The 26,811-nt window shown below is 37.5% G+C and overlaps 2 protein-coding genes across 5 annotated transcripts in view; one reads left to right on the top strand and one right to left on the bottom strand.

The window, feature by feature from the left end:
• MAN1A2 (mannosidase alpha class 1A member 2) overlaps nucleotides 1-26,811 on the top strand; it is a 181,947-nt gene that overhangs the window by 133,818 nt on the left and 21,318 nt on the right. For 2 of the 4 annotated variants that reach the window (XM_061409756.1, XM_061409730.1), the window contains one exon: nucleotides 9,670-15,541. The exons of 1 other annotated variant lie outside the window; for it this stretch is intronic. In XM_061409756.1, coding sequence (XP_061265740.1) covers nucleotides 9,670-9,802 — 133 coding nt within the window. In that variant the 3' untranslated portion in view covers nucleotides 9,803-15,541. Of the gene's footprint in view, nucleotides 1-1,014; nucleotides 2,922-9,669; nucleotides 15,542-26,811 lie in introns of those variants that run through there. One more of the 4 variants, XM_061409740.1, reaches the window with a different exon arrangement.
• On the bottom strand, nucleotides 21,020-24,003 carry LOC133245032 (ran-specific GTPase-activating protein-like). The gene is made up of 2 exons (XM_061412964.1): nucleotides 23,977-24,003; nucleotides 21,020-21,340 (listed from the first exon to the last, which is right to left on the bottom strand). Exons 1-2 carry the CDS (start codon nucleotides 24,001-24,003, stop codon nucleotides 21,035-21,037), a joined length of 333 nt encoding a protein of 110 aa, XP_061268948.1. The 3' UTR covers nucleotides 21,020-21,034.

Genomic DNA, 26,811 nt, shown 5'->3' with positions numbered 1-26,811 from the left:
GAAGCACAACAGAATAGATACATAATTTTAAAGAAGGGAAAAGTTGGATTGAGAAAAATGAAGATAGATGAACTTAATGTCCATTCTCACAAAATTCTAGAAGGTCATGGTATGAAGTCTTTAGAGAAAAATCAGTGATCATGAAGAGCCAGAAAGTGTTCCTAACAACAAGTTCTTGCTGGATAAACTCTAATGATCTTTTTAAATTGGGTTAATAACAGAGCGTAAGGGATTCTGTGAGCATAATTGCATGGTGTTCAGCAAATCATTTAACAAAGTATTTGAAAATGGAAGAGTAGGACTTCTGCTTCCTCCAAGGTGAGATAACAAGGGTCCTATTTACCCTTCCCCTTGAAACAAGCAGATAAACTATGTATGAATCAGTAGTTTTCAAAACACTGGACAAACGGCAATGAAGGACTGAGATCTCTGAGAGATGGGACAAAACCCAGGTGAGCCCCGTGTATGTCCCAGCTTGCTGTCTAATGATAGCTTTTCCGGTTTACTGCACAGGAAGGGGGACTTCTGAGGCAGAGTGCAGCAGACTCCTTGAGGAGATGGAGCTGTGATTCCAAGGAAACTGTGATAGCTAGTGTTTACAGGAAAGTACCAGAGAGGAAAGAGCTGTACGGAGATCCCAAGAGTCTGTAGTGTTTGGCAGGATGAAGAAACTACCTGAATTGAGGGGGAGAGAGTCATCTGTGAGTAAAGGAAACAGTTTATGGTGATCACACAGGACTAGGAATAGTGTCTGGTTTCAGTAGCCTGACTAGAAAAGCTCCTAATTTATGGGAATCCAAATTGATTACTCAAGAAAGTCCTGCCTCAGTTGTTGTTGTTCAGTCACTAAGTTGTGTCTGACTCTTTGTGACCCGATGAACCGCAGCGTGCCAGGCTTCCCTGTCCTTCACTATCTCCCAAAGTTTGCTTAAGCTCATGTCCGTTGAGTCAGTGATGCCATCCAACCATCTCATCCTCTGTCACCCCCTTCTCTTCTTGCCCTCAATCTTCCAGCATCAGGATCTTTTCCAGTGAGTCATCTCTTCACATCAGGTGGCCAAAGTATTGGAGCTTCATCTTCAGCATCAATCCTTTCAGCATCAGTATTCAGGGTTGATTTATTGAGGATTGACTGGTTTGATCTCCTTCCTGTCCAGGGAACTCTCAAGAGTCTTCTCCAGCACCATAGTTCGAAAGCATTAATTCTTCGGCCCTCAGCCTTCTTTATGGTCCAACTCTCACATCCATACATACATGACTACTGGAAAAACCAAAAATCCATATTTGACTATATGGACCTTTGTCAGCAAAGTGATGTGTCTGCTTTTTAATACACTGTCTAGGTTTTTCATAGCTACTCTTCCAAGGAGCAAGTGTCTTTTAATTTCATGGCTGCAGTCACCGTCTGCAGTAATTTTGAAGCCCAAGAAAATGAAATCTGACACTTTCCATGTTTTCCCCATCTGTTTGCCATGAAGTGATAGGACCAGATGCCATGATCATAGTTTTTGAATGTTGAGTTGTAAGCCGGGTTTTTCACTCTCACTTTCATAAAGAGGCTCTTAGTTCCTCTTCACTTTCTCCCATTAAAGTTGTATCATCTGCATATCTGAGATAGTTGATATTTCTCCCGGCAATCTTGATTGCAGCTTGTGATTCATTCAGCCCGGCATTTCGCATGATGTACTCTACATATAAATTAAATAAGCAAAAATAAAATAAAATAAAATAAATAAGCAGGATGACAGTATACAGCCTTGACATACTCCTTTACCAATTTTGAACCAGTCTTTTGTTCCATGTCCAGTTCTAAGTGTTGCTTCTTGTCCTGCATACAGGTTTCTCAGGAGGCTGGTAATATGGTCTGGTATTCTCATCTCATTAAGAATATTCCACAGTTTGTTGTGATCCACCCAATCAAAGGCTTTAGCATAGTGAAGCAGAAGTAGATTTTTTTTGGAATTCCTTTGCTTTTTCTATGATCCTGTATATCTTGGCAATTTTATCTCTGGTTCCTCTGCCTTTTCTAAATCCAGCTTGTGCCTCAGTAGAGGGGAATAATCTACAGCTTTGGATCTACATAACAAATCATAAAAACAAGACCTGAAAGGATCAAACTGTTTCCAAGTAACTTAATGATATTCCTGAACAAAACTTTAGATTTATAGTGATAGAAAACTATCCAGGAACAAACACGGAGGTTATCAATTGAAATTAACTTGGAACTCATAGACATGTTAGAATTAGCAGATAATATTAAAACAGTTATTATAACTGTATTCTGTGTATTCAAAACATTAAGTACAGATGTGGAAGATGTTAAAACCCAAATAAAACTTCCAGAAATGAAAACTACAATGTCTGGATTGGAAAATAAATATACCAAATAGGATTAATAGCACATTAGACATTGCAGGAGAAAAAGGTCAGTGAACTTGAAAACATAGGAATAGAAATCAAAATGTAACAAGAACAACAAAAGAAAGAATCTTAGAAAAATGAAAAGAGCATTGTGAGCTGTGTAACAACTGCACATGGTTTAAAATATGTGAAAGTGGAGTCTCTGGCGAAGAGGACAGCGGTATGGATGAAAAACTGATCCCAGTCTTTTCAAACTTGCTGCAAATACTATACTCGCAGACTAAACTTCAAGGAAAAGGAACATAAAAAATGCTTCACCCAAGGCACATTGTAATCACATTGCTCAAAAATAGTGATAAAGAAAAAAATCTTAAAAGCAACCAGACGGAAAAGACAAGTTAGGCAAAAAGGAGCAAATATAACAATGACAGAGTCTTCGTTGAAAGCAAGACTAATATCCCTCATGAACTTCAATTCAGTTCAGTTCAGGCACTCAGTCCTGTCCGACTCTTTGCAACCCCATGAATCGCAGCATGCCAGGCCTCCCTGTCCATCACCAACTCCCGGAGTTCTCTCAAACTCACATCCATCGAGTTGGTGATGCCATCCAGCCATTTCATCCTCTGTCGTCCCCTTCTCCTCCTGCCCCCTATCCCTCCCGGCATTAGAGTCTTTTCCAATGAGTCAGCTCTTCGCATGAGGTGTCCAAAGTACTGGAGTTTCAGCTTTAGCATCATTCTTCCAAAGAACACCCAGGACTGATCTCCTTTAGAATGGACTGGTTGGATCTCCTTGCAGTCCAAGGGACTCTCAAGAGTCTTCTCCAACACCACAGTTCAAAAGCATCAATTCTTGGGCGCTCAGCTTTCTTCACAGTCCAACTCTCACATCCATACATGACTACTGGAAAAACCATAGCCTTGACTAGACGAACCTTTGTTGGCAAAGTAATGTCTCTGCTTTTCAATATGCTATCTAGATTGGTCACAACTTTTCTTCCAAGGAGTAAGCGTCTTTTAATTTCATGGCTGCAGTCACCATCTGCAGTGATTTTGGAGCCCAAAAAAATAAAGTCTGACACTGTTTCCACATCTGTTTCCCATGAAGTGATGGGACCAGATGCCATGATCTTAGTTTTGTGAATGTTGTGCTTTAAGCCAACTTTTTCACTCTCCTCTTTCACCTTCATCAAGAGGCTTTTTAGTTCCTCTTCACTGTCTGCCGTAAGGGTGGTATTTCTCCCGGCAATCTTGATTGCAGCTTGTGCTTCTTCCAGCCCAGCGTTTCTCATGATGTACCCTGCATATAGGTTAAATAACAGAGTGACAATATACAGCCTTGACGTACTCCTTTTCCTATTAGGAACCAGTCTGTTGTTCCATGTCCAGTTCTGTTGCTTCCTGACCTGCATATAGTTAACTATAAAATAGCTAAACAAGATTTTAGCAAATCAAGTCTAACAACATATTAAATAGTTAATACATCATGACCCAAGTGGGTTTATTCCAAGTATGGAGGCTTGATTTAACATTTGAAAATCAGTCAATGAACTGTAAAACAAAAACTATATGCTTACCTCAATAGACAGAAAAATCACTTAACAAAATCCAATATCCATTCCTGATAAAATTCTTAGCAAACAAAAAATAGAAAGGAACTTTCTTAACTTGATAAATGGCATGTATGAAGAATGTATAGTTACATCATACTGAAGAACTAAGATCCTCCTAAGATTAGGAACAAGACAAGGATATCTGTTCTCTTCACTTCTATTTAGCCTTGTAATGGAGGTTCTATCTGCAGCCAGACAAAAGAAAAGACTTTTTTTGTAGAGGATGATTGTCATCTTTAAAAATCCTATGGAGTTTCTCAAAAAGTTAGTAGAATTAGTAAGTTAATTTAGCAGGGTTGTGGACAGAAGATTAATATATTAAAATCAATTATATATACTAGCAGTGAGCAATCAAGAAATTGAAACTGAAAAATTTCCCCTTGTAATAGCATATGAAATGATATGAAATTTTAGGGATATCTTGCCAAAACACGTTAAAGACCTGTACACTGAAAACTAAAAATCACTGCTGTGAGAAATTAAAGATCTAAATAAATGGAGAGATTCTCTTTGTGGTTCTGAGAATTCAGTATTGTCAACTCTCCCTCAATTATTCTGTAGTTACATAATCCTAATCAAAATTCCTGGAGGTTCTTTTGGGTAGAAATTAATAAGCTGTTTCTAAATTTCATATGGAAATATAAAACTTAGACTAACCAAAACAAGTTTCAAAAAAAGCAAAGTTGAAAGCCTAAAACTGCCTGATTTCAAGACTTACTATAAAGTTATCATAATTAGAACAGTGTGGTATTGGTGAAATAGACAGTAATAATTGATGGACAAATATTTGAAACAGGATATAGGAAGTGGTGGGAAGACATTTTTCTGACAAAGGTACAAAGGCAGTGTAATGAGAAACGGGTAGTTTCTTGACAGCACCATTTGCTATACTTGGTTCATTCTGAATTCATAAGGTAACTGGGGAGGCCATGTGTGTTAATTCTCTTTATCCAAAGGAAAAATAATACTTCTATATTTATCACAAGGGGTTAATTAGAGCTTAGAGGAAGTTACCTAAGCTAACCTCACAGTGAGAGAGAGATTGGGGTGCTGTCTTCCTTGATGTTTATATTTCAGAGGCATGGCTCCCAGGCCTTTTAAGAAAAACATTCCTGAATTGTAACACAGGCAAGAGGTTTATGAAGCTTTAAAAAAAAGATTTACATATGTATCAAAGGGACAGTTAGAAGTTTTCTCAAGGCAGTGACCTAAGAAAAGGGAAAAAGGGATAAGGCCTTTTGGCACCTGGAAAAAAATTAATATTTTTTCATTAATCTTTAACCAAGATTACCACCTACATCTGGACTTTTTGTTATATGAAATAATCCCAACTGTTTATGTAGTTTCAGTGTTCTCTGACCTATAGGAAAGTCACCTAAATTATTTGACCCCTTAAAGGAGAGGAAGAGGAATTTTTCCCAGCCCCTTTGGGTCTCAATATCACAAATGTTCCACTTCCAGTTTATCTTTCAAAAAAATGGATTTGAATCCACAATACTGCCATGTTTGTTTCAATGTTTTTTCCTTCCCCATCCCTTCCCACTAGGAAACAACTTTTAGATTTAAGAAAGGCAGAGAGGGACAGATCTTTTGGAGAGGTTAATAATTGTATATTTTAATGTATCATCTTTTAGAATATAATTTCCACTGCATGTCTTCAATTTATCCATCCTAAGACATTATTTAAACATTAGGAGTATAAATGAAATGGAAGATTTAAGTAAATAATTTTTCAAACAGTCTGAGGTTTTCTTGTGAGTTAGTTGTAGTCCCTAATGCAAGCCTTTAGGGTTGTAGCATCTATCCATAATACCGTGAACACTGCCCCTGGTAGTTGTGGAAGAGAATAAACAAGTCAGCAAGGCTCATTTGATAAACATAAAGAATTAAGTAAAGAACACAGTAGCTTGGTAGTTGGTTCTTTTTTAGCCTTAGCATTTCTCCATAGACACTTATATGTTTCTTCTCAGATTTGGTTGACTGTTCTTTCCTGTTTGACTGTAAAACTTTCCTATTTGTTGGTAGTGAATGCTACCAACACTTAGTTGAGATTACTTCTGGTACCATCACCTCCTCTGAATGTCTTGTCTTTATAGATAAAAGAGGTATATGTGAACAGCATTTTAAAATAGTTCTAAAAAGCAAGCAAGACATCCAGTAAAACTGAGGTACTTAATAGCACCTTTTTATATACTTACAGGCCTTTGGCAATGCTGTTTGTCATCTGTTATCTCCAACTTTGAACTGTAGTCATAAAAAATCCTTATTAGAGGATCTGGTAGTCTGATAGCTAATTTGAATTAGACTTTTCTCAACTTTCATAGCAAAGATCACACTTCTCTGGTTGTTCTGTATTTAAAATCCAAGTTAAAAATCTCTGTCAGTAATAATGTACCATGGCCTTGACATGAGTTGTTTAGCTATTTTACTTTAATTTCAAACATTTATTTTGCTATAAAATTTTAAATATATATCTATAGTCTACCTCCTGCTGTCTAGGGCCTATTTGACTCTCCAAGTAGTTCATCCAAACCTCTCAGAATGGCTGCGATCCAAAAGTCTACAAATAATAAATGCTGGAGAGGGTGTGGAGAAAAGGGAACCCTCTTACACTGTTGGTGGGAATGCAAACTAGTGCAGCCACTATGGAGAACAGTGTGGAGATTCCTTAAAAAACTGGAAATAGGACTGCCTTATGATCCAGCAATCCCACTGCTGGGCATACACACTGAGGAAACCAGAAGGGAAAGAGACACGTGTACCCCAGTGTTCATCGCAGCACTGTTTATAATAGCCAGGACATGGAAGCAACCTAGATGTCCATCAGCAGATAAATGGATAAGAAAGCTGTGGTACATATACACAATGGAGTATTACTCAGCCATTAAAAAGAATACATTTGAATCAGTTCTAATGAGGTGGATGAAAATGGAGCCTATTATACAGAGTGAAGTAAGCCAGAAGGAAAAACACCATTACAGTATACTAACGCATATATATGGAATTTAGAAAGATGGTAACGATAACCCTGTATACGAGACAGCAAAAGAGACACTGATGTATAGAACAGTCTTATGGACTCTGTGGGAGAGGGAGAGGGTGGGAAGATTTGGGAGAATGGCATTGAAACATGTGAAACGTCATGTATGAAACTAGATGCCAGTCAAGGTTCAATGCACGATGCTGGATGCTTGGGGCTGGGACGACCCAGAGGGATGGTATGGGGAGGGAGGAGGGTGGAGGGTTTAGGATGGGGAACACATGTATACCTGTGGTGGATTAAAAAATTTAAAAAAAAAAAAAGAACAACAAAAAAAAGAACATATCTTTGAGGTCCAAATTATCTATGTAAAAAATGTTCTGGTTTTATATACAACAAAATAAAGGTTTTTTGTTGAGGAGAGAAAACCATCTATTTTAAAGAAAAAGTAATCTAGAAATGGAAATTAATATCTGACTATTATTTAAGCATTACCAAAGAATAAAAATTTTTATAAAGTTAAAGGATGAGATAAATGTAGAAAATAAAATATGTTAAAAAAAATAAAATTTTAAATATATATCTATAGTCTACCTCCTGCTGTCTAGGGCCTATTTGACTCTCCAAGTAGTTCATCCAAACCTCTGCTTAAGGTCCAGAGGAATCCTCTGGAGGCTTGGCATGAAAGTTGTATTAATTTCCTAGAGCTGCAGTAACAAATCACCACAGACTTGGTGGCATTACAGAAGTTTTTCTGTCACACCTCTGCAGTCCAGAAGTCTGAAATAATTTTCCTCTGAAGGTGTTCTTTGGATGGTGTTCCTTGAGTCTTTGCCTCTGCCTTCACATGATTTTCATGTCTCTGGGTCCAGATCACTCGCTCTCCTTTCTCTTGTACAGATAGAAGCCATTAGTTTTAGGGCCCACACTACAAGGATGGTTTCCTCTTCAGATCCTTGACTAATTATATACCAGAGACCCTATTTCCAAATAAAGTGACATTCTGAGGCACCAGATGGACATGAGTTGGGGAATAGGGGGGCTACTCAACCCACTACAGTTTTATTAAGATTGTTTCATGATTATTTAAAAATAAAATACCACTTTCTGTTATCTAAAGCTTTTTGTGTATTTACATAAGGTACTTCTATAGCACTTTCCAATGTAAAGAAATCATTTTACAAGAAACTGCATTTTCTCTCTATTCCTTCACCTACTCCTCTCCCAAGAAGTGTTACAATTAGAGTGAGCCTGCTACATTAGCCCACATTTAGCCAAAAGACATGAAACTGCACAGAACATAGCTCTCCTAGACATGTTTGTGCCCAGAACACAGAGAGCGTGTGCTTCTCATCTCCATACAGTAAGCAGACTCAGCAGAGTCTCTTGCTATGTTCATCCAAGCCTTTTTCAGTTCCAGCTTCTCTGCCTGTTACCTGGTGAGTAAGTCAGTCAAGCAGATCTCAAGGTCTGGGACCAGAGTGAAAGTAGAGGCCCTGTTACTCTCTGTTCCAGCTTCACCAGTTACACAGTTGATAAGCAGCCTCCATTTACCTCAGTGCCATATGGTTTTACTCTGTCACCAAGAACTATAACAGTAAAATGAAAAGATGTTAATGTGCCTATTTTTAAAATAAAGTTTAGCTAAAATACTGTAAAGGAATTCTTCACCAAAGCCTTATAAGTAAAGCCCAGCTACTTACTGCTAAGATCAAGAGTTATAACTCAGATTGCCAACTCTTTATGGTTGTTTTCTGCTCACTTTGATAACCCCGTAATAGAATTCATATTGGAATTTGCCCAATTCTAATATATAATGTGATATACATATGATATTTTTACCTATCATGGTAAGAATTGTTGTGTAAGCTATTTTAAATTTAAAGTTACCCCTGTGCCCTGCAGTGTTCATGGAGAGGTGTAAATATATATGTCTTCATATAAACAATGCTATTACCTATTAAGAAAGACTAATAAATGATTAACCTTCCTGTAAATCCATAATGTTTCTAGAACTTTTTTTGAACAGTTTGCAGTATCTTCTCCAAGAACTATAAAAACTAATGTATTAGGAGTATATAAAGTCATTGCTGTGTCCAAATAATAATGCTTCACTTACTTTCTTTAGTGTTTATTAATTCAGGTTTGATCCCTCAGTTGGGAAGATACCTTGGAGAAGGGAGTGGCAACCCACTCCAATATCCTTACCTAGGAAATCCCATGGACAGAGGAGTCTGTCAGGCCGCAGTCCATGAGGTCCCAAAGAGTCGGACAAGACTGAGCAACTAACACACACACACACACACACACACACACTAATTTGTAGTTATACTGTGATCTCTCTAAGTTGCCAAAACATATGATTGATATTATATCTGAACTTTAAAAGAATGTCTCTAAAAAACCATGGATTGGTTTGTTTTATGCCATTTTATAGCATTATTGTTTTATGTGCTTCAGACAGGTATGTGGAATTTGCCTTTTAACTGCCTTCTTTCAGAGGTCTAGTTGTTTATCTTACTGGATTTTATTCACTTTTCTGGAATACATTGCTTTTGTGTTTTTCATCATTTGAATGACTGAGGTTCATTTTCTGGCATGTTTTTCATCAAAGTTCTCAAAATAGGTTACTGGTGTACTCTTCCATTATAACTGAGATCACCTGATCTTGTTGAATTCTAGTTGAAACTCATTTTTTTTTTCTTTAAATTTTCAGGTATTTGTATCTGCTCTTCTCCGGTGATGACCTTTTACCTTTAGACCACTGGGTATTTAATACAGAGGCTCACCCTCTGCCCGTGTTGCATTTAGCCAACACCACACTTTCAAGAAATCCTGCTGTTCGATGAATGCAGCTCCAGAAAGACCATTCTCACCTGTGTTTTGTTTACATGGACCACTACAGAAACTAGTCTGGAGAGGGGCCTTTTGAAAACCTGGACCTCTTAAGTCAACATGGCAGGGTGAAACATGACTATTCCCTGCAAGACTTTTCAACTTGTAGATATTTCAGCTTTGAAATGATTCCATTTTATACCTGACCAAAACATATTCTGGTGTATGTAGGACAGAGACCTGATGTGCTTTGATTCTTAATGAGATGGTCACTTGAAAAATTATGCCTGTTGCTGTTGTTTCTAGAGTCCTGGAATCTGGAGGCTATACTTCCTAAGAATAAGCCAAGAATGTGGAGCACCTTGTAGGAGTTGGAGATGGCCTTTGAAACCAATTACACATTTGTTTCCTCCGTGGAGCAGCTCTCAAGTCACAATATTTACACATTGTTTGTCCTCTTTTCCCCTCCATTTTTAATAATGGAATGGATTAAAATAAACAAGAGCAAAAGAACAATGTAACTGCATAGGCCACAGGAAGACTCAAAAAAGAAACAGAATACCTATCCCTCTCTGAATTTTCAAGTTCCCATTAGATGCAGACTGGCAGCCATTTCAAATCACAATCTAGTCTGTTAAAATTTCTTGGTTAAATTTGATTTCTCTGGGGACATGATTCACAAAGAATACTCTTCAAGTCTTTGTCTCCATATGGAATCATTGAAACTACTATTTATCATCACCACTACTTACGAGCCTGGGTTTGGAATTCCGTGCATGTTGTTCAGTCTCGTGTTGGTAGCATGACAAAAAGTGGGGAAAATGCTGCAGTTTGTTGCCTTGAAACCTGTTCTAAGAGAAAGCCTTGGTTTTGTCGGTAGGAGATTATTTTGTCAAACCAGCAAATCTACCAAGTAAATTTCGTTCACTTTGACCTTAGTAGACTCCCTCAATTTTCAGCTCTTTGTGTGGCTTGGCAAAATTCACTGCACTGTTATGCAGCTCTAAATTTACCTTGATGAACCAGATTACTTTCACAATTTATTAAATCAAAACCAAAATTTATTGAAACTTCCTTAACTGTTTTAGGGATAGGGGATCCTTTATTATCCCATCAGATGAGTGAGCTTTTCATAAACATTTTATGTAAAAAATAAATTCAACTTTTTTTCTCCAAGGATATTTATATAAATCCAAAGAATTAGAGTAGTTTCAAAATAATATTTAGTAATTAAAATGTGGTATAATTTAATTATAATACACTAAATTTGAAATATATCTAAGGGGCTTTCTCTTACCATCAATAGATTTTGCAATATTTCTTTATATTTGTGGGGGAATAACTTAAATTTTATCAGGAACTAAAAGGTAAATAAGGCTTATAAATTTTCTGCCCCTTAAGTTTATGTCACAGTACAAGATGCTTTTTCTTCCTTACACTTAATACAAACAGCTTCCATTGGCAGTAATAGTTGGGAGTAGTAGTAGTAGTCTACTACTACTAAATATTAGTCTAATATTTACTATGAATTTGAAGATTTCAAAAAGCAATGTGTAGGAAGCCCACTTTAGAGTTCTGAAGGTTTATTGTCTTATTTTGATAGTTTAAAAAAATTTTTTTATTAGCATGTGTTAGGTTTACATTGGAAAAAGATTTAGTAAATTAATATGATTAAATATTTTAAGGGTGTTCATCTTATATCACAAATAGTCAAACAGTTCACATAGTTCAGAAGATGATCCATAAATGATAACCCTCAAGATTTTCACTATACATAGAAAGTAAGGATGTAGAGCCAGTTGCATTATTTAAATCTTTAGGAAACTTAAATTTTAGTACATATTTTGAAATTGTAATATCTTTTACTAGTTGAAAAACTAAAAATTTTAAATGAAAAGGGTAGATGACTAACTTTAGAAGAGAAAGGAAAAGTGTTTGGTTCTCAAAAAACATTAGCTTTGCTCCTAAAAATAGCACAAGCCCACTTATGAGTCACTTAAAAAAAATGAATAACTTGACTTGGCAAAAGACCCAGAACAGCTCTGTAGATGGCAGTGAACACTTCCTCACTTCATTTAGAAGAATGCAGAGTGAAGGAACCTTTTTGTTCCCCAGGAACTTCTCAAGGAGTAAGAAGACAAAACCCCCATACCAAGTGCTCTGTTTGTCTTTCTGGAGCTCAAGAGAAGACAGAGAGGTGTATGAGCATGGCTAGTTCTGGTACAAACAAAAACTCTTGAGAGGGACAAAGGAAGAGTCTTCATCATCTCCTTATCTTCCTTGTGATGGTGAGAAGACTAGAGCTTATGACATTGCTTCCTTTTTCTTTTTTTTCTTCTCTGAATACCAAAGGCAATTACATTTAAGTCAGCTACGAGTTGCCAGTTTCATGTTTTATTTTTGTTAAGGATTTAAAATTTTCTTTTCTCCAAGATCAATCCTTATCCTATATTATTCCCATATTCTGCTAGTTTCTGAGAGTATTCTTTACTTTTTTCTGTCCTTTACAGTCCTTTGCATTTTGTAGACCTTATGACTCAGGTTAAACATTCGTTATATTTTTAAGACCTTCTGCAAAGAGCCTAGAAATGCTCCTTTCCAGGTGCCTCCTCAAAAGCAGACACGTTACTTTGTTCCTTTGGCACAAATGTGCACAGTAGATAGATCATTTGGTATACAAGAGAAAAAAATAGATGTTAAACACCCCTCTACCTTATATATTTATTTTTTCTTTCTTTTAGAATTTTAGAATCACGTTTTTGGTTCAAACCAGTATTAAGTTGTTAAAACCAAGAGAATGTGGTCCCAACCAAAAAGAAGTCTCAGTGCAGAAAAATAGGTACCCAGTCACAGGATTCTTACTTTCTGGTGGGTTGCAGAGATGTGCTGTCTTATGTCTGACACTAACTATTGTTGTCTTTGAGCAAATGTTTATGTGTAAAAGCAAAACCTGGGTATTGAAGGAATATATTCCTGTTGTGGAATATTGACCCTGATTCTCTGTGATGTTCTCTAGGACAACCCAGGGCTTTAGTTGGTAGATTTTAACCAAGCAGTTGGAAATTTTGATCATTAACATCTCCTCTCCCATTCTCCATTGCCAAAGTCTTTGTCAGAACTTCAAATTTGTTGGTAAAATTTGTTGTGCTTGCCCTTGGAGTTTCTCCTTAGGCGTGGATTCCTTATGAATGAGTGAGTGAGTGAGTGAGTGAACAAGCACAGCATACCTAATGTGTGCCAAGCACTGTGCTTGGCACTTTCAAGTGTTAGAACACTTTGTGATTCCAGTGGCATTTTCTGTATAAGAGTTGTTCATACCATTTTAAGTGTTTTTCAGTATGATTCATGTTACAAAGTCCTTAATTTTATATTTCCTTTAAATTAAAGAAGAAATGGTTTATAATATATTTTAAACAATGTGTTACTATATACTACTAACAGCTATAATTGTAGGTAATAACTAAAGTCTCTTGAAAAATGTCAAAAGAAATACTTGATTTCTGATGCAACTTTGACTAAAATATCTACTTTAGAAATAAAAACATTCTTATTTTGCTATTATCACTTTAATTACATAATTAAAAGTTAATGTTTTATAGAAATGCTGGTTATTTTATATTCAAAAAATTTTGTCACATAATTAAATGGGTAAAATTTGCAGTTAGTTGTAAATTGTTTACACTCTGCTGTGGTTCCTAGTAATGGTCTCATGCTGTTAAATATAAAAGAAGAATATACTGAAATATTTCTGAGTTCCTAATAACAGTTCCTAGTAATGGTATTTTGAGTTCTTATTTTTCTTTAGGTTTCCTTACACTCAGATTGGCTAGCTCATATCTTAATGCACTGTTTATGTAGATATATACATAAATACAATGATACACAGAAAGATGTTTAGTATTGTCTCTGTTAATTAATGAACACTGTTGTTAACTACTTTTGGCTGCACAGATTTTAAGCAGAATATTTGAGTAACCAGATATGATCTGGAGATATTTTAATGTACTTGGTTCCAGAACATTGATGAAGATGATTTTCTGTTCCTTCAGCTCATTCAGGTCATGTTGTCTGTGATCTGTGGATCAGCATGCTTTCCTCCAGAGAGCCAGATGGTGAATATTTCAGGCGTTGTGAACCATACAGTCTCTGTCTCTATACTCAGTTCTGCTGTTGAGCCATCAAAGCAAGTATAGAAAACATGTAAAGAAAGGGGTGTCGGTGGCTGTTTTCCAGTAAAACTTTATTTTCTGGAACATGGAGGACTAGATTTGGCCCATGGATCATAATTGTTACCCCTTGATCTCAATTTTAATTTGTGTAAAACCCTATAATCTTTGATGTTCATCTTTTATCTGTTTTGAATACATAATTCATTTTTAAAGCAAAAAAAAGTCATGTATGTATGATCATATGTATTTGTGTAACCTAAAGCTATATATTTGTTGTCTTGAAAATAGCTATCCTCTGGAGGCTGTTCAGGTTTCAGTATGGTACAACTATCTTGAAGGAGGCATTTTGTTTGTTTGTGGGATATGCTGTCAGCCCTTATCCTTTCTTATCATTTAATGCCACAATTCCAGAGTCTCCATGTAAAGGGAAGGATCTCTGTGGTATCAAAATTAGTACATTTGCTCCAGGTTCTGCCTGCTCATTGACCTTTGGACCAGGACTCTGGATGGCTGGAGCTGCAAAAATTCCTCCACTTGAATACTCTTAGGGCCCTATGACAAGAATATGAAATTATATTTCTGACCTTTGTGCTACAGAAGTCAATCTCCTGAAAAAATTTTAAGCAACAGAAAATGGGTTATGTGGCTCAGTTGCCATTTGGCAACTACTCTTCCTTTTTAGACTGCAGAAAGGTACTGTTGCCCTTGTTGCCTCTGCAACAGCCTAAATCTGAGGAATGCAGAGAAAAAGATGTGTCCAGAAGAAGAGTTCCCTTCCTCTTCTTGCACTTGGTCAGTCCTTTTTCAAGTCAAAAGTATTTCATAATGTCAGTGTGCATTATATTTAAATTAAAGCATCCTCAGCCTTTTAACTGTTTAACAACTAATCCACTTTAACCTTTGAGCCCACCACATTGCTAGTACGTATGTACATTGCAGTGCACTGAGCTTCTTGAGGATAGCTTTTTTCACAAAGAAGTTTACCAAATATTTCACTATGTTTGGAAATCCTAGAAGAGGGGAAGCCTGTACTCAGAATGACAGGGGGGACACACACCATAAATGAATTACCTTTCTAGGTCCAGCACACAATACAGATGGCTTCGGCTCAGTGTGACTCAATGTGAATATAAGTGTGAGTACACAGACACATACACCACATACATACATGTTAATCTGCAGAAGATTTTAAATAATTAAATATGTGTTGCAGCTATTTGAAAGCTACAGACTTCTACTGCAAATTATATACCAGAAAAATCCATGGAGATAAGCTCACCTCTTGGGAAAAGTTATTTTTTAGAAAATTTAGAAATTAGTTTTTGTTGGATAGTTTGAATAAAGCATCCTCAGTTTTAATACTGGATTCAGAAGTTGAAATGCCATTTCTCAATCTTACTGGTCTCAAATTCACTGGTATAATTTTTCCCTAAACTAATAAGTGGGGCAAGTATAACCTCCTAAATCGGTACCCACCGGCCACTCCTGAAGTGATTTCCAGTTATGTCCTCCATACGTAATTTTTATAAATTAAAGGTAATATTGTATATTAAAGGTTAAATAAAGATGTTCTTTAAGTGAAAAGTCTGTTTATCCTTTATTTGTACCCATTGATGACAGCACAGTTCAGTCTTCCTGTTTCTAGAACAACTTGGACTTTCAGTTGGGAGACTATGGGAACATTCAGAGAGCATTTCTTTTGGTTCAGCTAATCTTAATATTCCTCAATGTTATAGAAAGATGAAGAGCTTGCCAGATGAAATTTTCATGCCATCTAATTTTAAGAAAACAAACCATAGGCCTGTGTGACTTTAGTCCAACCTCTGAGACCATCAAGCTTAAAAATTACATAATCACTGGATCTCTTTCTGTTATCTGATTCTTCTTAAGTGATTCTTGAGCAGAAAACAGGCCTGTGGGACTTGAGGAATAGAGTCAGCTATAATATAGATAGTGGTTTAACCTATCAATACTGTAAAAGCACAGGATATTTAAAACTGTACCCCTGAATCATCAAATAGGATAGTATAAAGCCAAAATAAATCAGTTTACATCCCTGAATTAATCTTCCTGCCACAGTGGATTTTAATGATCAAAATTTTAAACTAGGAAATTTGAACTATTAGATGTATTAAAATTAATTGTGGACTTATCTTTTCAGAAGCTTGAGTGACTATTTTATAAAATCTGAGCCTCTGTCAGGTATCAGATTTTCACCACTATTTCACTGGGTTACGAAACACTATCAACGTGCAAATAGCATTCATGTTAAAGAGTATGGGTTCATAGAAACAGTACATTGGTGATTGCCAGAGTCTGAGGGGTGGGGAGATGTTGGTCAAATGGTACAAACTTCCATTTGTAAGATAAGTTGAAGGGATGTAATGTATAGCATGATGGCTATAGTTAACAACATGGAAAGTTAACAACATGGAAACATACTTGAAAGTTACTAGAAGGTTTAACACCATCTCACACCAAAAAATGTATGTGAGGTGATGAATGTGTTATTGACTTGTAATCATTACACAGTCTATGCATATATCATACCATATACAGCTTCAATTCACAGCATGTTATGCCAGTTGTACCTCATTAAGGCTGTTAAAAAAAAAAAAAAAGGGGTCCTGTTGGCTGACCTAACATGTCTTAAAAATTTTTTTGTAATTAAATATAAAGTTTGCCACTTTAGCCATATTTGTGTATAACCCAGTAGTGTTAATAATTACATTGACAGTGGTGTTCAACCATCACCAGTATCTATTTCCAAAACTTTTTCATCACTCCAAACAATCTCTGTAACCATTGAGCAATAATTTCCCATTCTCTCCTTCCCTCAAGAGAATTTCAGTTTCTTAACCCTAAGAAAATCTCAATTTTTTATCTGTAAAAGGAAGATAATACAGATTTTTTAGGAGAATTAAATATGAAAAATCCATGCATCCAGGCTGAAATAAGCTTGCAATGTTAGTTGCTATTTTTTAATTATGTTCATTAGCAACAGATTGGAGTAATAATTCCAAAAGGAGTAGGAAAAATTTAATAAAGAGGTTCAGGTCAGCAAAGAACCAAGAAAACTAGTTCTAAAACTTCCTTGTTTTATATGTAAGGAAATGAAACCAAAATGGGTAAAATTAAGGCATTGGATGATCCCCAAAGTGGTTTTTCAATTTCATCATGTATCATTTCATGAAGTGTTCCATGCAGTTTTGTTATTAATGACACACAAATATATTAATATATGTGAACCAATCAGTTTTAAAACTGTATGGTAGAACATTTTGTTAAAACACACAGAGGAAGAAAAAAAGTTAACAGCAGTTATCTTTTTGTGGCAAGGATATAAGAGAATTACTTTTTGCCATTTGCTTGTTTAACTTTTATTTATTTATTTTTACTTTACAATATTGTATTGGTTTTGCCATACATTGACATGAATCCACCACAGGTGTACATGTGTTCCCCATCCTGAACCCCCTCCCACCTTCCTCCCCATCCCCTCCCTCTGGGTCATCCCAGTGCACCAGCCCCAAGCACCGTGTATCATGCATTGAATCTGGACTGGTGATTCGTTTCACATATGATAATATACATGTTTCAATGCCATTCTCCCAAATCATCCCACCCTCGTCCTCCCCCAGAGTCCAAAAGACTGTTCTATACATCTGTGTCTCTTTTGCTGTCCCGCATACAGGGTTATCATTACCATCTTTCTAAATTCCATATATATGCATTATACTGTATTGGTGTTTTTCTTTCTGGCTTATTTCACTCTGTAGTACTTCACTCTGGCTTACTTCACTCTGTACTTGGCTCCAGTTTCATCCACCTCATTAGAACTGATTCAAATGTATTCTTTTTAATGGCTGAGTAATACTCCATTGTGTATATGTACCACAGCTTTCTCATCCATTCGCCTGCTGATGGACATCTAGGTTGCTTCCATGTCCTGGCTATTATAAACAGTGCTGCGATGAACATTAGGGTACACATGTCTCTCAATTCTGGTTTCCTTGGTGTGTATGCCCAGCAGTGGGATTGCTGAGTTGTATGGCAGTTCTAGTTCCAGTTTTTTTTTTTTTTTTTAAGGAATCTCCACACTGTTCTCCATAGTGTCTGTACTAGTTTGCATTCCCACCAACAATGTAAGAGGGTTCCCTTTTCTCCACACCCTCTCCAGCATTTATAGCTTGTAGACTTCTGGATCGCAGCCATTCTGACTGGCGTGAAATGGTACCTCATAGTGGTTTTGATTTGCATTTCTCTGATAATGAGTGATGTTGAGCATCTTTTCATGTGTTTGTTAGCCATCTGTATGTCTTCTTTGGAGAAATGTCTATTTAGTTCTTTGGCCCATTTTTTGATTGGGTCATTTATTTTTCTGGAATTGAGCTGTAGGATTTGCTTGTATATTTTTGAGATTAGTTATTTGTCAGTTGCTTCATTTGCTATTATTTTCTCCCATTCTGAAGGCTGTCTTTTCACCATGCTTATAGTTTCCTTTGTTGTGCAGAAGCTTTTAAGTTTAATTAGATCCCATTTATTTTTGCTTTTATTTCCAATATTCTGGGAGGTGGATCATAGAGGATCCTGCTGTGATGTATGTTGGAGAGAGTTTTGCCTATGTTCTCCTCTAGGAGTTTTATAGTTTCTGGTCTTACGTTTAGATCTTTAATCCATTTTGAGTTTATTTTTGTGTATGGTGTTAGAAAGTGTTCTAGTTTCATTCTTTTACAAGTGGTTGACCAGTTTTCCCAGGACCACTAGTTAAAGGGATTGTCTTTTCTCCATTGTATATTCTTGCCTCCTTTGTCAAAGATAAGGTGTCCATAGGTGTGTGGATTTATCTCTGGGCTTTCTATTTTGTTCCATTGATCTATATTTCTGTCTTTGTGCCAGTACCATACTATACTGTCTTGATGACTGTGGCTTTGTAGTAGAGCCTGAAGTCAGGCAGGTTGATTCCTCCAGTTCCATTCTTCTTCCTCAAGATTGCTTTGGCTATTCAAGGTTTTTTGTATTTCCATACAAATTGTGAAATTATTTGTTCTAGCTCTGAAAAATACCATTGGTAGCTTGATAGGGATTGCATTGAATCTATAGATTGCTTTGTGTAGCATACTCATTTTCACTATATTGATTCTTACGATCCATGAACACGGTATATTTCTCCATCTATTTGTGTCCTCTTTGATTTCTTTCACCAGTGTTTTATAGTTTTCTATATATAGGTCTTTTGTTTCTTTAGGTAGATATATTCCTAAGTATTTTCTTATTTTCATTGCAATAGTGAATGGAATTGTTTCCTTAATTTCTCTATTTTCTCATTATTAGTGTATAGGAATGAAAGGGATTTCTGTGTGTTGATTTTATATCCTGCAACTTTGCTATATTCATTGATTAGCTCTAGTAATTTTCTGGTGGAGTCTTTAGGGTTTTCTATGTAGAGGATCATGTCATCTGCAAACAGTGAGAGTTTTACTTCTGCTTTTCCAATCTGGATTCCTTTTATTTTTCTGCTCTGATTGCTGTGGCGAAAACTACCAAAATTATGTTGAATAGTAGTGGTGAGAGTGGGCAGCCTTGTCTTGTTCCTGATTTTAGGGGAAATGCTTTCAATTTTTCACCATTGAGGATAATGTTTGCTGTGGGTTTGTCATATATAGCTTTTATTATGTTGAGGTATGTTCCTTCTATTCCTGCTTTCTGGAGGATTTTTTATCATAAATGGATGTTGAATTTTGTCAGAGGCTTTCTATGCATCTATTGAGATAATCATATGGCTTTTATTTTTCAGTTTGTTAATGTGGTGTATTACATTGATTTGCAGATATTGAAGAATCCTTGCATCCCTTGGATAAAGCCCACTTGGTCATGATGTATGATCTTTTTATATGTTGTTGGGTTCTGTTTGCTAGAATTTTGTTAAGGATTTTTGCATCTATGTTCATCAGTGATATTGGCCTGTAGTTTTCTTTTTTTGTGGCATCTTTGTCAGGTTTTGGTATTAGGGTGATGGTGGCCTCATAGAATGAGTTTGGAAGTTTACCTTCCTCTGCAATTTTCTGGAAGAGTTTGAGTAGGATAGGTGTTAGCTCTTCTCTAAATTTTTGGTAGAATTCAGCTGTGAAGCCATCTGGTCCTGGGCTTCTGTTTGCTGGAAGATTTCTGATTACAGTTTCAATTTCTGTGCTTGTGATGGGTCTGTTAAGATTTTCTATTTCTTCCTGGTTCAGTTTTGGAAAGTTGTACTTTTCTAAGAATTTGTCCATTTCTTCCAAGTTGTCCATTTTATTGGCATATAGTTGCTGATAGTAGTCTCTTATGATCCTTTGTATTTCTGTGTTGTCTGTTGTGATCTCTCCATTTTCATTTCTAATTTTATTAATTTGATTTTTCTCCCTTTGTTTCTTGATGAGTCTGGCTAATGGTTTGTCAATTTTATTTATCTTCTCAAAGAACCAGCTTTTGGCTTTGTTGACTTTTGCTATGGTCTCTCTTGTTTCTTTTGCATTTATTTCTGCCCTAATTTTTAAGATTTCTTTCCTTCTACTAACCCTGGGGTTCTTCATTTCTTCCTTTTCTAGTTGCTTTAGGAGTAGAGTTAAGTTATTTATTTGACTTTTTTTCTTGTTTCTTGAGGTATGCCTGTATTGCTATGAACCTTCCCCTTAGCACTGCTTTTACAGTGTCCCACAGGTTTTGAGTTGTTGTGTTTTCATTTTCATTCGTTTCTATGCATACTTTGATTTCTTTTTTGATTTCTTCTGTGATTTGTTGGTTATTCAGCAGTGTGTAACCTCCATATGTTGGCATTTTTTAATAGTTTTTCTCCTGTAATTGAGATCTAATCTTATTGCATTGTTGTCAGAAAAGATGCTTGGAATGATTTGTTTTTTTGAATTTACCAAGGCTAGATTTATGGCCTAGGATGTGATCTATCCTGGAGAAGATTCCATGTGCACCTGAGAAAAAGGTGAAATTTATTGTTTTGGGGTGAAATGTCCTATAGATATCAGTTAGGTCTAACTGGTCTATTGTATCATTTAAAGTTTGTGTTTCCTTGTTAATTTTCTGTTAATTTTCTGCTGCGCCCTGGGGCTGCTCGCCCTCCTGCACCGATAGCGCCTCGAGCTGCTCCACCACCTTCTCGGTGCTGTCATTCTTGCCGGACCCTTTTTTTTCTTTCTCTTCAATCTCTTTCCTGCATTCTTCGAACTTCGTCTTAAATTTCTGTGCATTCTCGGCGTTGAGGAAGCGGATGGCCAGGAGCTCCTGCTTGGGGCACTCGTCGGCAAAGTCGGCATGGGTATTCCAGACCCAGGCATGGTCGCTGCCTGCGTTTGGCTTCAGCTCCATCATCGGCGTGATGTAGTGGTTGATCTACAAGAAATTGATCTATCCATAGGTGTGACTGAGGTATTAAAGTCTCCCACTATTATTGTGTTATTGTTAATTTCCCCTTTCATACTTGTTAGCATTTGTCTTACATATTGCAGTGCTCCTATGTTGGGTGCATATGTATTTATAATTGTTATATCTTCTTGGATTGATCCTTTGATCATTATGTAGTGTCCTTCTTTGTCTCTTTTCACAGCCTTTGTTTTAAAGTCTGTTTTATCTGATATGAGTATTGCTACTCCTGCTTTCTTTTGGTCTCTATTTGCATGGAATATCTTTTTCCAGCCCTTCACTTTCAGTCTGTATGTGTCCGTTGTTTTGAGGTGGGTCTCTTGTAGACAACATATATAGGGGTCTTGTTTTTGTATCCATTCAGCCAGTCTTTGTCTTTTGTTTGGGGCATTCAACCCATTTACATTTAAGGTAATTATTAAAAAGTATGTGAACCGTGAAATTCCTGATGTTCAAGCTGGTTTTAGAAAAGGCAGAGGAACCAGAGATCAAATTGCCAACATCTGCTGGATCATGGAAAAAGCAAGACAGTTCCAGAAAAACATCTATTTCTGCTTTATTGACTATGCCAAAGCCTTTGACTGTGTGGATTACAATAAACTGTGGAAAATTCTGAAGGAGATGGGAATACCAGACCACCTGATCTGCCTCTTGAGAAATTTGTATGCAGGTCAGGAAGCAACAGTTAGAACTGGACATGGAACAACAGACTGGTTCCAAATAGGGAAAAGAGTTCATCAAGGCTGTATATTGTCACCCTGTTTATTTAACTTGTATGCAGAGTACATCATGAGAAACGCTGGACTGGAAGAAACACAAGCTGGAATCAAGATTGCCGGGAGAAATATCAATAACCTCAGATATGCAGATGACACCACCCTTATGGCAGAAAGTGAAGAGGAACTCAAAAGCCTCTTGATGAAAGTGAAAGTGGAGAGTGAAAAAGTTGGCTTAAAGCTCAACATTCAGAAAACAAAGTTCTTGGCATCCCGTCCCATCACTTCATGGGAAACAGATGGGGAAACAGTGGAAACAGTGTCAGACTTTATTTTTGGGGGCTCGAAAACCACTGCAGATGGTGACTGCAGCCATGAAATTAAAAGACGCTAACTCCTTGGAAGGAAAGTTATGACCAACCTAGATAGCATATTGAAGAGCGGAGACATTACTTTGCCAACAGAGGTTCATCTAGTCAAGGCTATGGTTTTTCCTGTGGTCATGTATGGATGTGAGAGTTGGACTGTGAAGAAGGCTGAGCGCCGAAGAATTGATGCTTTTGAACTGTGGTGTTGGAGAAGACTCTTGAGAGTCCCTTGGACTGCAAGGAGATCCAACCAGTCCATTCTGAAGGAGATCAGCCCTGGGGTTTCTTTGTAAGGAATGATGCTAAAGCTGAAACTCTAGTACTTTGGCCACCTCATGCGAAGACTTGACTCATTGGAAAAGACTCTGATGCTGGGAGGGATTGAGGGCAGGAGGAGAAGGGGACGACAGGGGATGAGATGGCTGGATGGCATCACTGACTCGATAGACGTGAGTCTGAGTGAACTCCGGGAGTTGGTGATGGACAGGGAGGCCTGGCGTGCTGTGATTCATGGGGTTGCAAAGAGTCGGACACGACTGAGCGACTGATCTGATCTGATCTGATGATCCCTTTGCCATTTACTTTATTGTTTTTGGTTCAAGTTTATACACGCTTTCTGTGCTTCCTGTCTAGAGAAGATCCTTTAGCATTGTTGTAGAGCTGGTTTAGTGGTGCTGAATTCTCTCAGCTTTTGCTTGTCTGTAAAGCTTTTGATTTCTCCATATTTGAATGAGATTCTTGCTGGGTACAGTAATCTGGGCTGTAGGTTATTTTCTTTCATCACTTTAAGTATGTCCTGCCATTCCCTCCTGGCCTGAAGAGTTTCTATTGAAAGATCAGCTGTTATCCCATAAGGAATTCCTTTGTGTGTTATTTGTTGTTTTTCCCTTGCTGCTTTTAATATTTGTTCTTTGTGTTTGACCTTTGTTAATTTGATTAATATGTGTCTTGGGGTATTTTGCCTTGGGTTTATCCTACTGGGGACTGTCTGGGTTTCTTGGACTTGGGTGATTATTTCCTTTCCCATTTTAGAGAAGTTTTCAACTATTATCTCCTCAAGTATTTTCTCATGGTCTTTCTTTTTGTCTCCTTCTGGGGCTCCTATGGTTTGAATGTTGGGGCATTTAACATTGTCCCAGAGGTCTCTGAGGTTGTCCTCATTTCTTTTAATTCATTTTTCTTTTTTCCTCTCTGTTTCATTTATTTCTACCATTCTATCTTCTACCTCACTTATCCTGTCTTCTGCCTCCGTTATTCTACTGTTGGTTCCCTCCAGAGTGTTTTTGATCTCATTTATCGCATTATTCATTATATATTAACCCTTTTTTATTTTTTCTAGATCCTTGTTAAACCTTTCTTGAATCTTCTCAATCCTTGTCTCCAGGCTATTTGTCTGTAATTCCATTTTGTTTTCAAGATTTTGGATCATTTTCATTATCATTATTCAGAATTCTTTATCAGGTAGACTCCCTATCTCTTCCTCTTTTGTTTGGTTTGGTGGGCATTTATCCTGTTCCTTTACCTGCTGTGTATTTCTCTGCCCCTTCATCTTGTTTATATTGCTGTGTTTGGGGTGGCCTTTCCATATTCTGGCAGTTTGTGGTTCCTCTTTATTGTGGAGTTTCCTAGCTGTGGGGTTGGACGGGTGGCTTGTCAAGGTTTCCTGGTTAGGGAAACTTGTGTCGGTGTTCTGGTGGGTGGAGCTGGATTTCTCTCTGGAGTGCAATGAAGTGTCCAGTAATGAGTTTTGAGATGTCAGTGGATTTGGTGTGACTTTGGGCAGCCTGTATATTGCAGCTCAGGGCTATGTTTCTGTGTTTCTGGAGAATTTGCGTCATATGTCTTGCTCTGAAACTTGTTGGCCCTTGGGTGGAGCTTGGTTTCAGTCTAAGTAAAGAACTGTACAAAAAAGATCTTCCCGACCCAGATAATCATGATGGTGTGATCACTCACCTAGAGCCAGACATCCTGGAATGTAAAGTCAAGTGGGCCTTAGAAAGCATCACTACGAACAAAGCTAGTGCAGGTGATGGAATTCCAGTTGAGCTATTTCAAGTCCTGAAAGATGATGCTGTGAAAGTGCTGCACTCAATATGCCAGCAAATTTGGAAAACTCAGCAGTGGCCATGGGACTGGAAAAGGTCAGTTTTCATTCCAATCCCAAAGAAACGCAATGCCAAAGAATGCTCAAACTACCGCACAATTGCACTCATCTCACATGCTAGTAAAGTAATGCTCAAAATTCTCTAAGCCAGGCTTCAGCAATATGTGAACCGTGAACTTCCTGATGTTCAAGCTGGTTTTAAAAAAGGCAGAGGAACCAGAGATCAAATTGCCAACATCTGCTGGATCATTGAAAAAGCAAGAGAGTTCCAAAAAAAAACATCTATTTCTGCTTTATTGACTATGCCAAAGCCTTTGACTCTGTGGATCACAATAAACTGTGGAAAATTCTGAAAGAGATGGGAATACCAGACCACCTGACCTGCCTCTTGAGAAATTTGTATGCAGGTCAGGAAGCAACAGTTAGAACTGGACATGGAACAACAGACTGGTTCCTAATAGGAAAAGGAGTACGTCAAGGCTGTATATTGTCACCCTGCTTATTTAACTTGTATGCAGAGTACATCATGAGAAACGCTGGACTGGAAGAAGCACAAGCTGGAATAAAGATTGCCAGGAGAAATATCAATAACCTCAGATATGCAGATGACACCACCCTTATGGCAGAAAGTGAAGAGGAACTCAAAAGCCTCTTGATGAAAGTGAAAGAGGAGAGTGAAAAAGTTGGCTTAAAACTCAACATTCAGAAAACGAAGATCATGGCATCCGGTCCCATCACTTCATGGGAAATAGATGCGGAAACATGGAAACAGTGTCAGACTTTATTTTTCTGGTCTCCAAAACCACTGCAGATGGTGACTGCAGCCATGAAATTAAAAGATGCTTACTCCTTGGAAGAAAAGTTATGACCAACCTAGATAGCATATTCAAAAGCGGAGACATTACTTTGCCAACAGAGGTCTGTCTAGTCAAGGCTATGGTTTTTCCTGTGGTCATGTATGGATATGAGAGTTGGACTCTGAAGAAGGCTGAGCGCTGAAGAATTGATGCTTTTGAACTGTGGTGTTGGGGAAGACTCTTGAGAGTCCCTTGGACTGCAAGGAGATCCAACCAGTCCATTCTGAAGGAGATCAGCCCTGAGATTTCTTTGGAAGGAATGATGCTAAAGCTGAAACTCCAGTACTTTGGCCACCTCATGCGAAGACTTGACTCATTGGAAAAGACTCTGATGCTGGGAGGGATTGGGGGCAGGAGGAGAAGGGGATGACAGAGGATGAGATGGCTGGATGGCATCACTGACTCAATGGGTGTGAGTCTGAGTGAACTCCAGGAGTTGGTGATGGACAGGGAGGCCTGGCGTGCTGTGATTCATGGGGTTGTAGAGTCAGACACGACTGAGCGACTGAACTGAACTGACTGATGGGAGGCATTTGATGAGCTCCAATCGATTAATGTTCCCTGGAGTCAGAAGTTCTCTGGTGTTCCTAGGATTTGGACTTACGCCTCCTGCCTCTGTTTTCAGTCTTATTCTTACAGTAACCTCAAGACTTCTCCATCTATACAGCACCGATGATAAAACATCTAGGTTAAAGATGAAAAGTTTCTGCACAGTGAGGGACACCCAGAGAGGTTCACAGAGTTACATGGAGAAGAGAAGAGGGAGGAGGGAGATAGAGGTAACCAGGAGGAGAAGAGGGGGAATCAAAAGGGGAGAGAGCAAGCTAGCCAGTAATCACTTCCCTATGTGCTCTCCACAGTCTGGACCCCTCAGAGTTGTTCACAGAGTTACACAGAGAAGAGAAGAAGGAGGGAGACAGAGGTGGCCAGGAGGATAAAGGGGGGTATCAAAAGGAGAGAGACAGATCCAGTCAGTAATCAGTTCCCTAAGTGTTCTCTACAGCCTGGAACACACAAATTCAGAGTTGGGTAGAGAAGAGAAGGGTGAGGGAGGAGATAGAGGCAACCTGGTGGAGAAAAAGGAGAGTCCAAAGAGGGAGAGAGCAGTCAAGTCAGTAATCTCGCTCCCAAGTAAAAATGGGTACTGAAGATTGGGTTCTTAAAGGTAGAAAATTGATAACAAATACCAAAAAGCAAAGATTAAAAATCTAGGGTAGAGGTTGGATTCTCAAAAATACAATAATAAAGAAAAAAAAAGTCACAAAAATTATAATATATATATATATATATATATATATGAAGTTTGCTTTAAAAAATAGGCTCTTATTTTTTGCAAAGTAATAGGTTATAAAAATGAAAATTAAAGGAGTAATAGAGGACTTATGGCACCCCACTC

The sequence above is a fragment of the Bos javanicus genome, chromosome 3 (assembly GCF_032452875.1).
Source record: "Bos javanicus breed banteng chromosome 3, ARS-OSU_banteng_1.0, whole genome shotgun sequence".
NCBI classification, from domain to species: Eukaryota; Metazoa; Chordata; class Mammalia; order Artiodactyla; family Bovidae; genus Bos; species Bos javanicus.
This window is presented reverse-complemented; position numbering and strand designations above follow the sequence as displayed.

What these genes read in the sequence shown, in the direction of transcription:
- LOC133245032 (XM_061412964.1), bottom strand. Translation starts at nt 24,003, where the DNA reads ATGAAGGGGCAGAGAAATACACAGCAG. An exon ending in GGCAGAGAAATACACAGCAG is followed by an intron (nt 21,341 to 23,976) that starts GTAAAGGAACAG and finishes AATTTCTTGTAG; the next exon opens with ATCAACCACTACATCACGCC.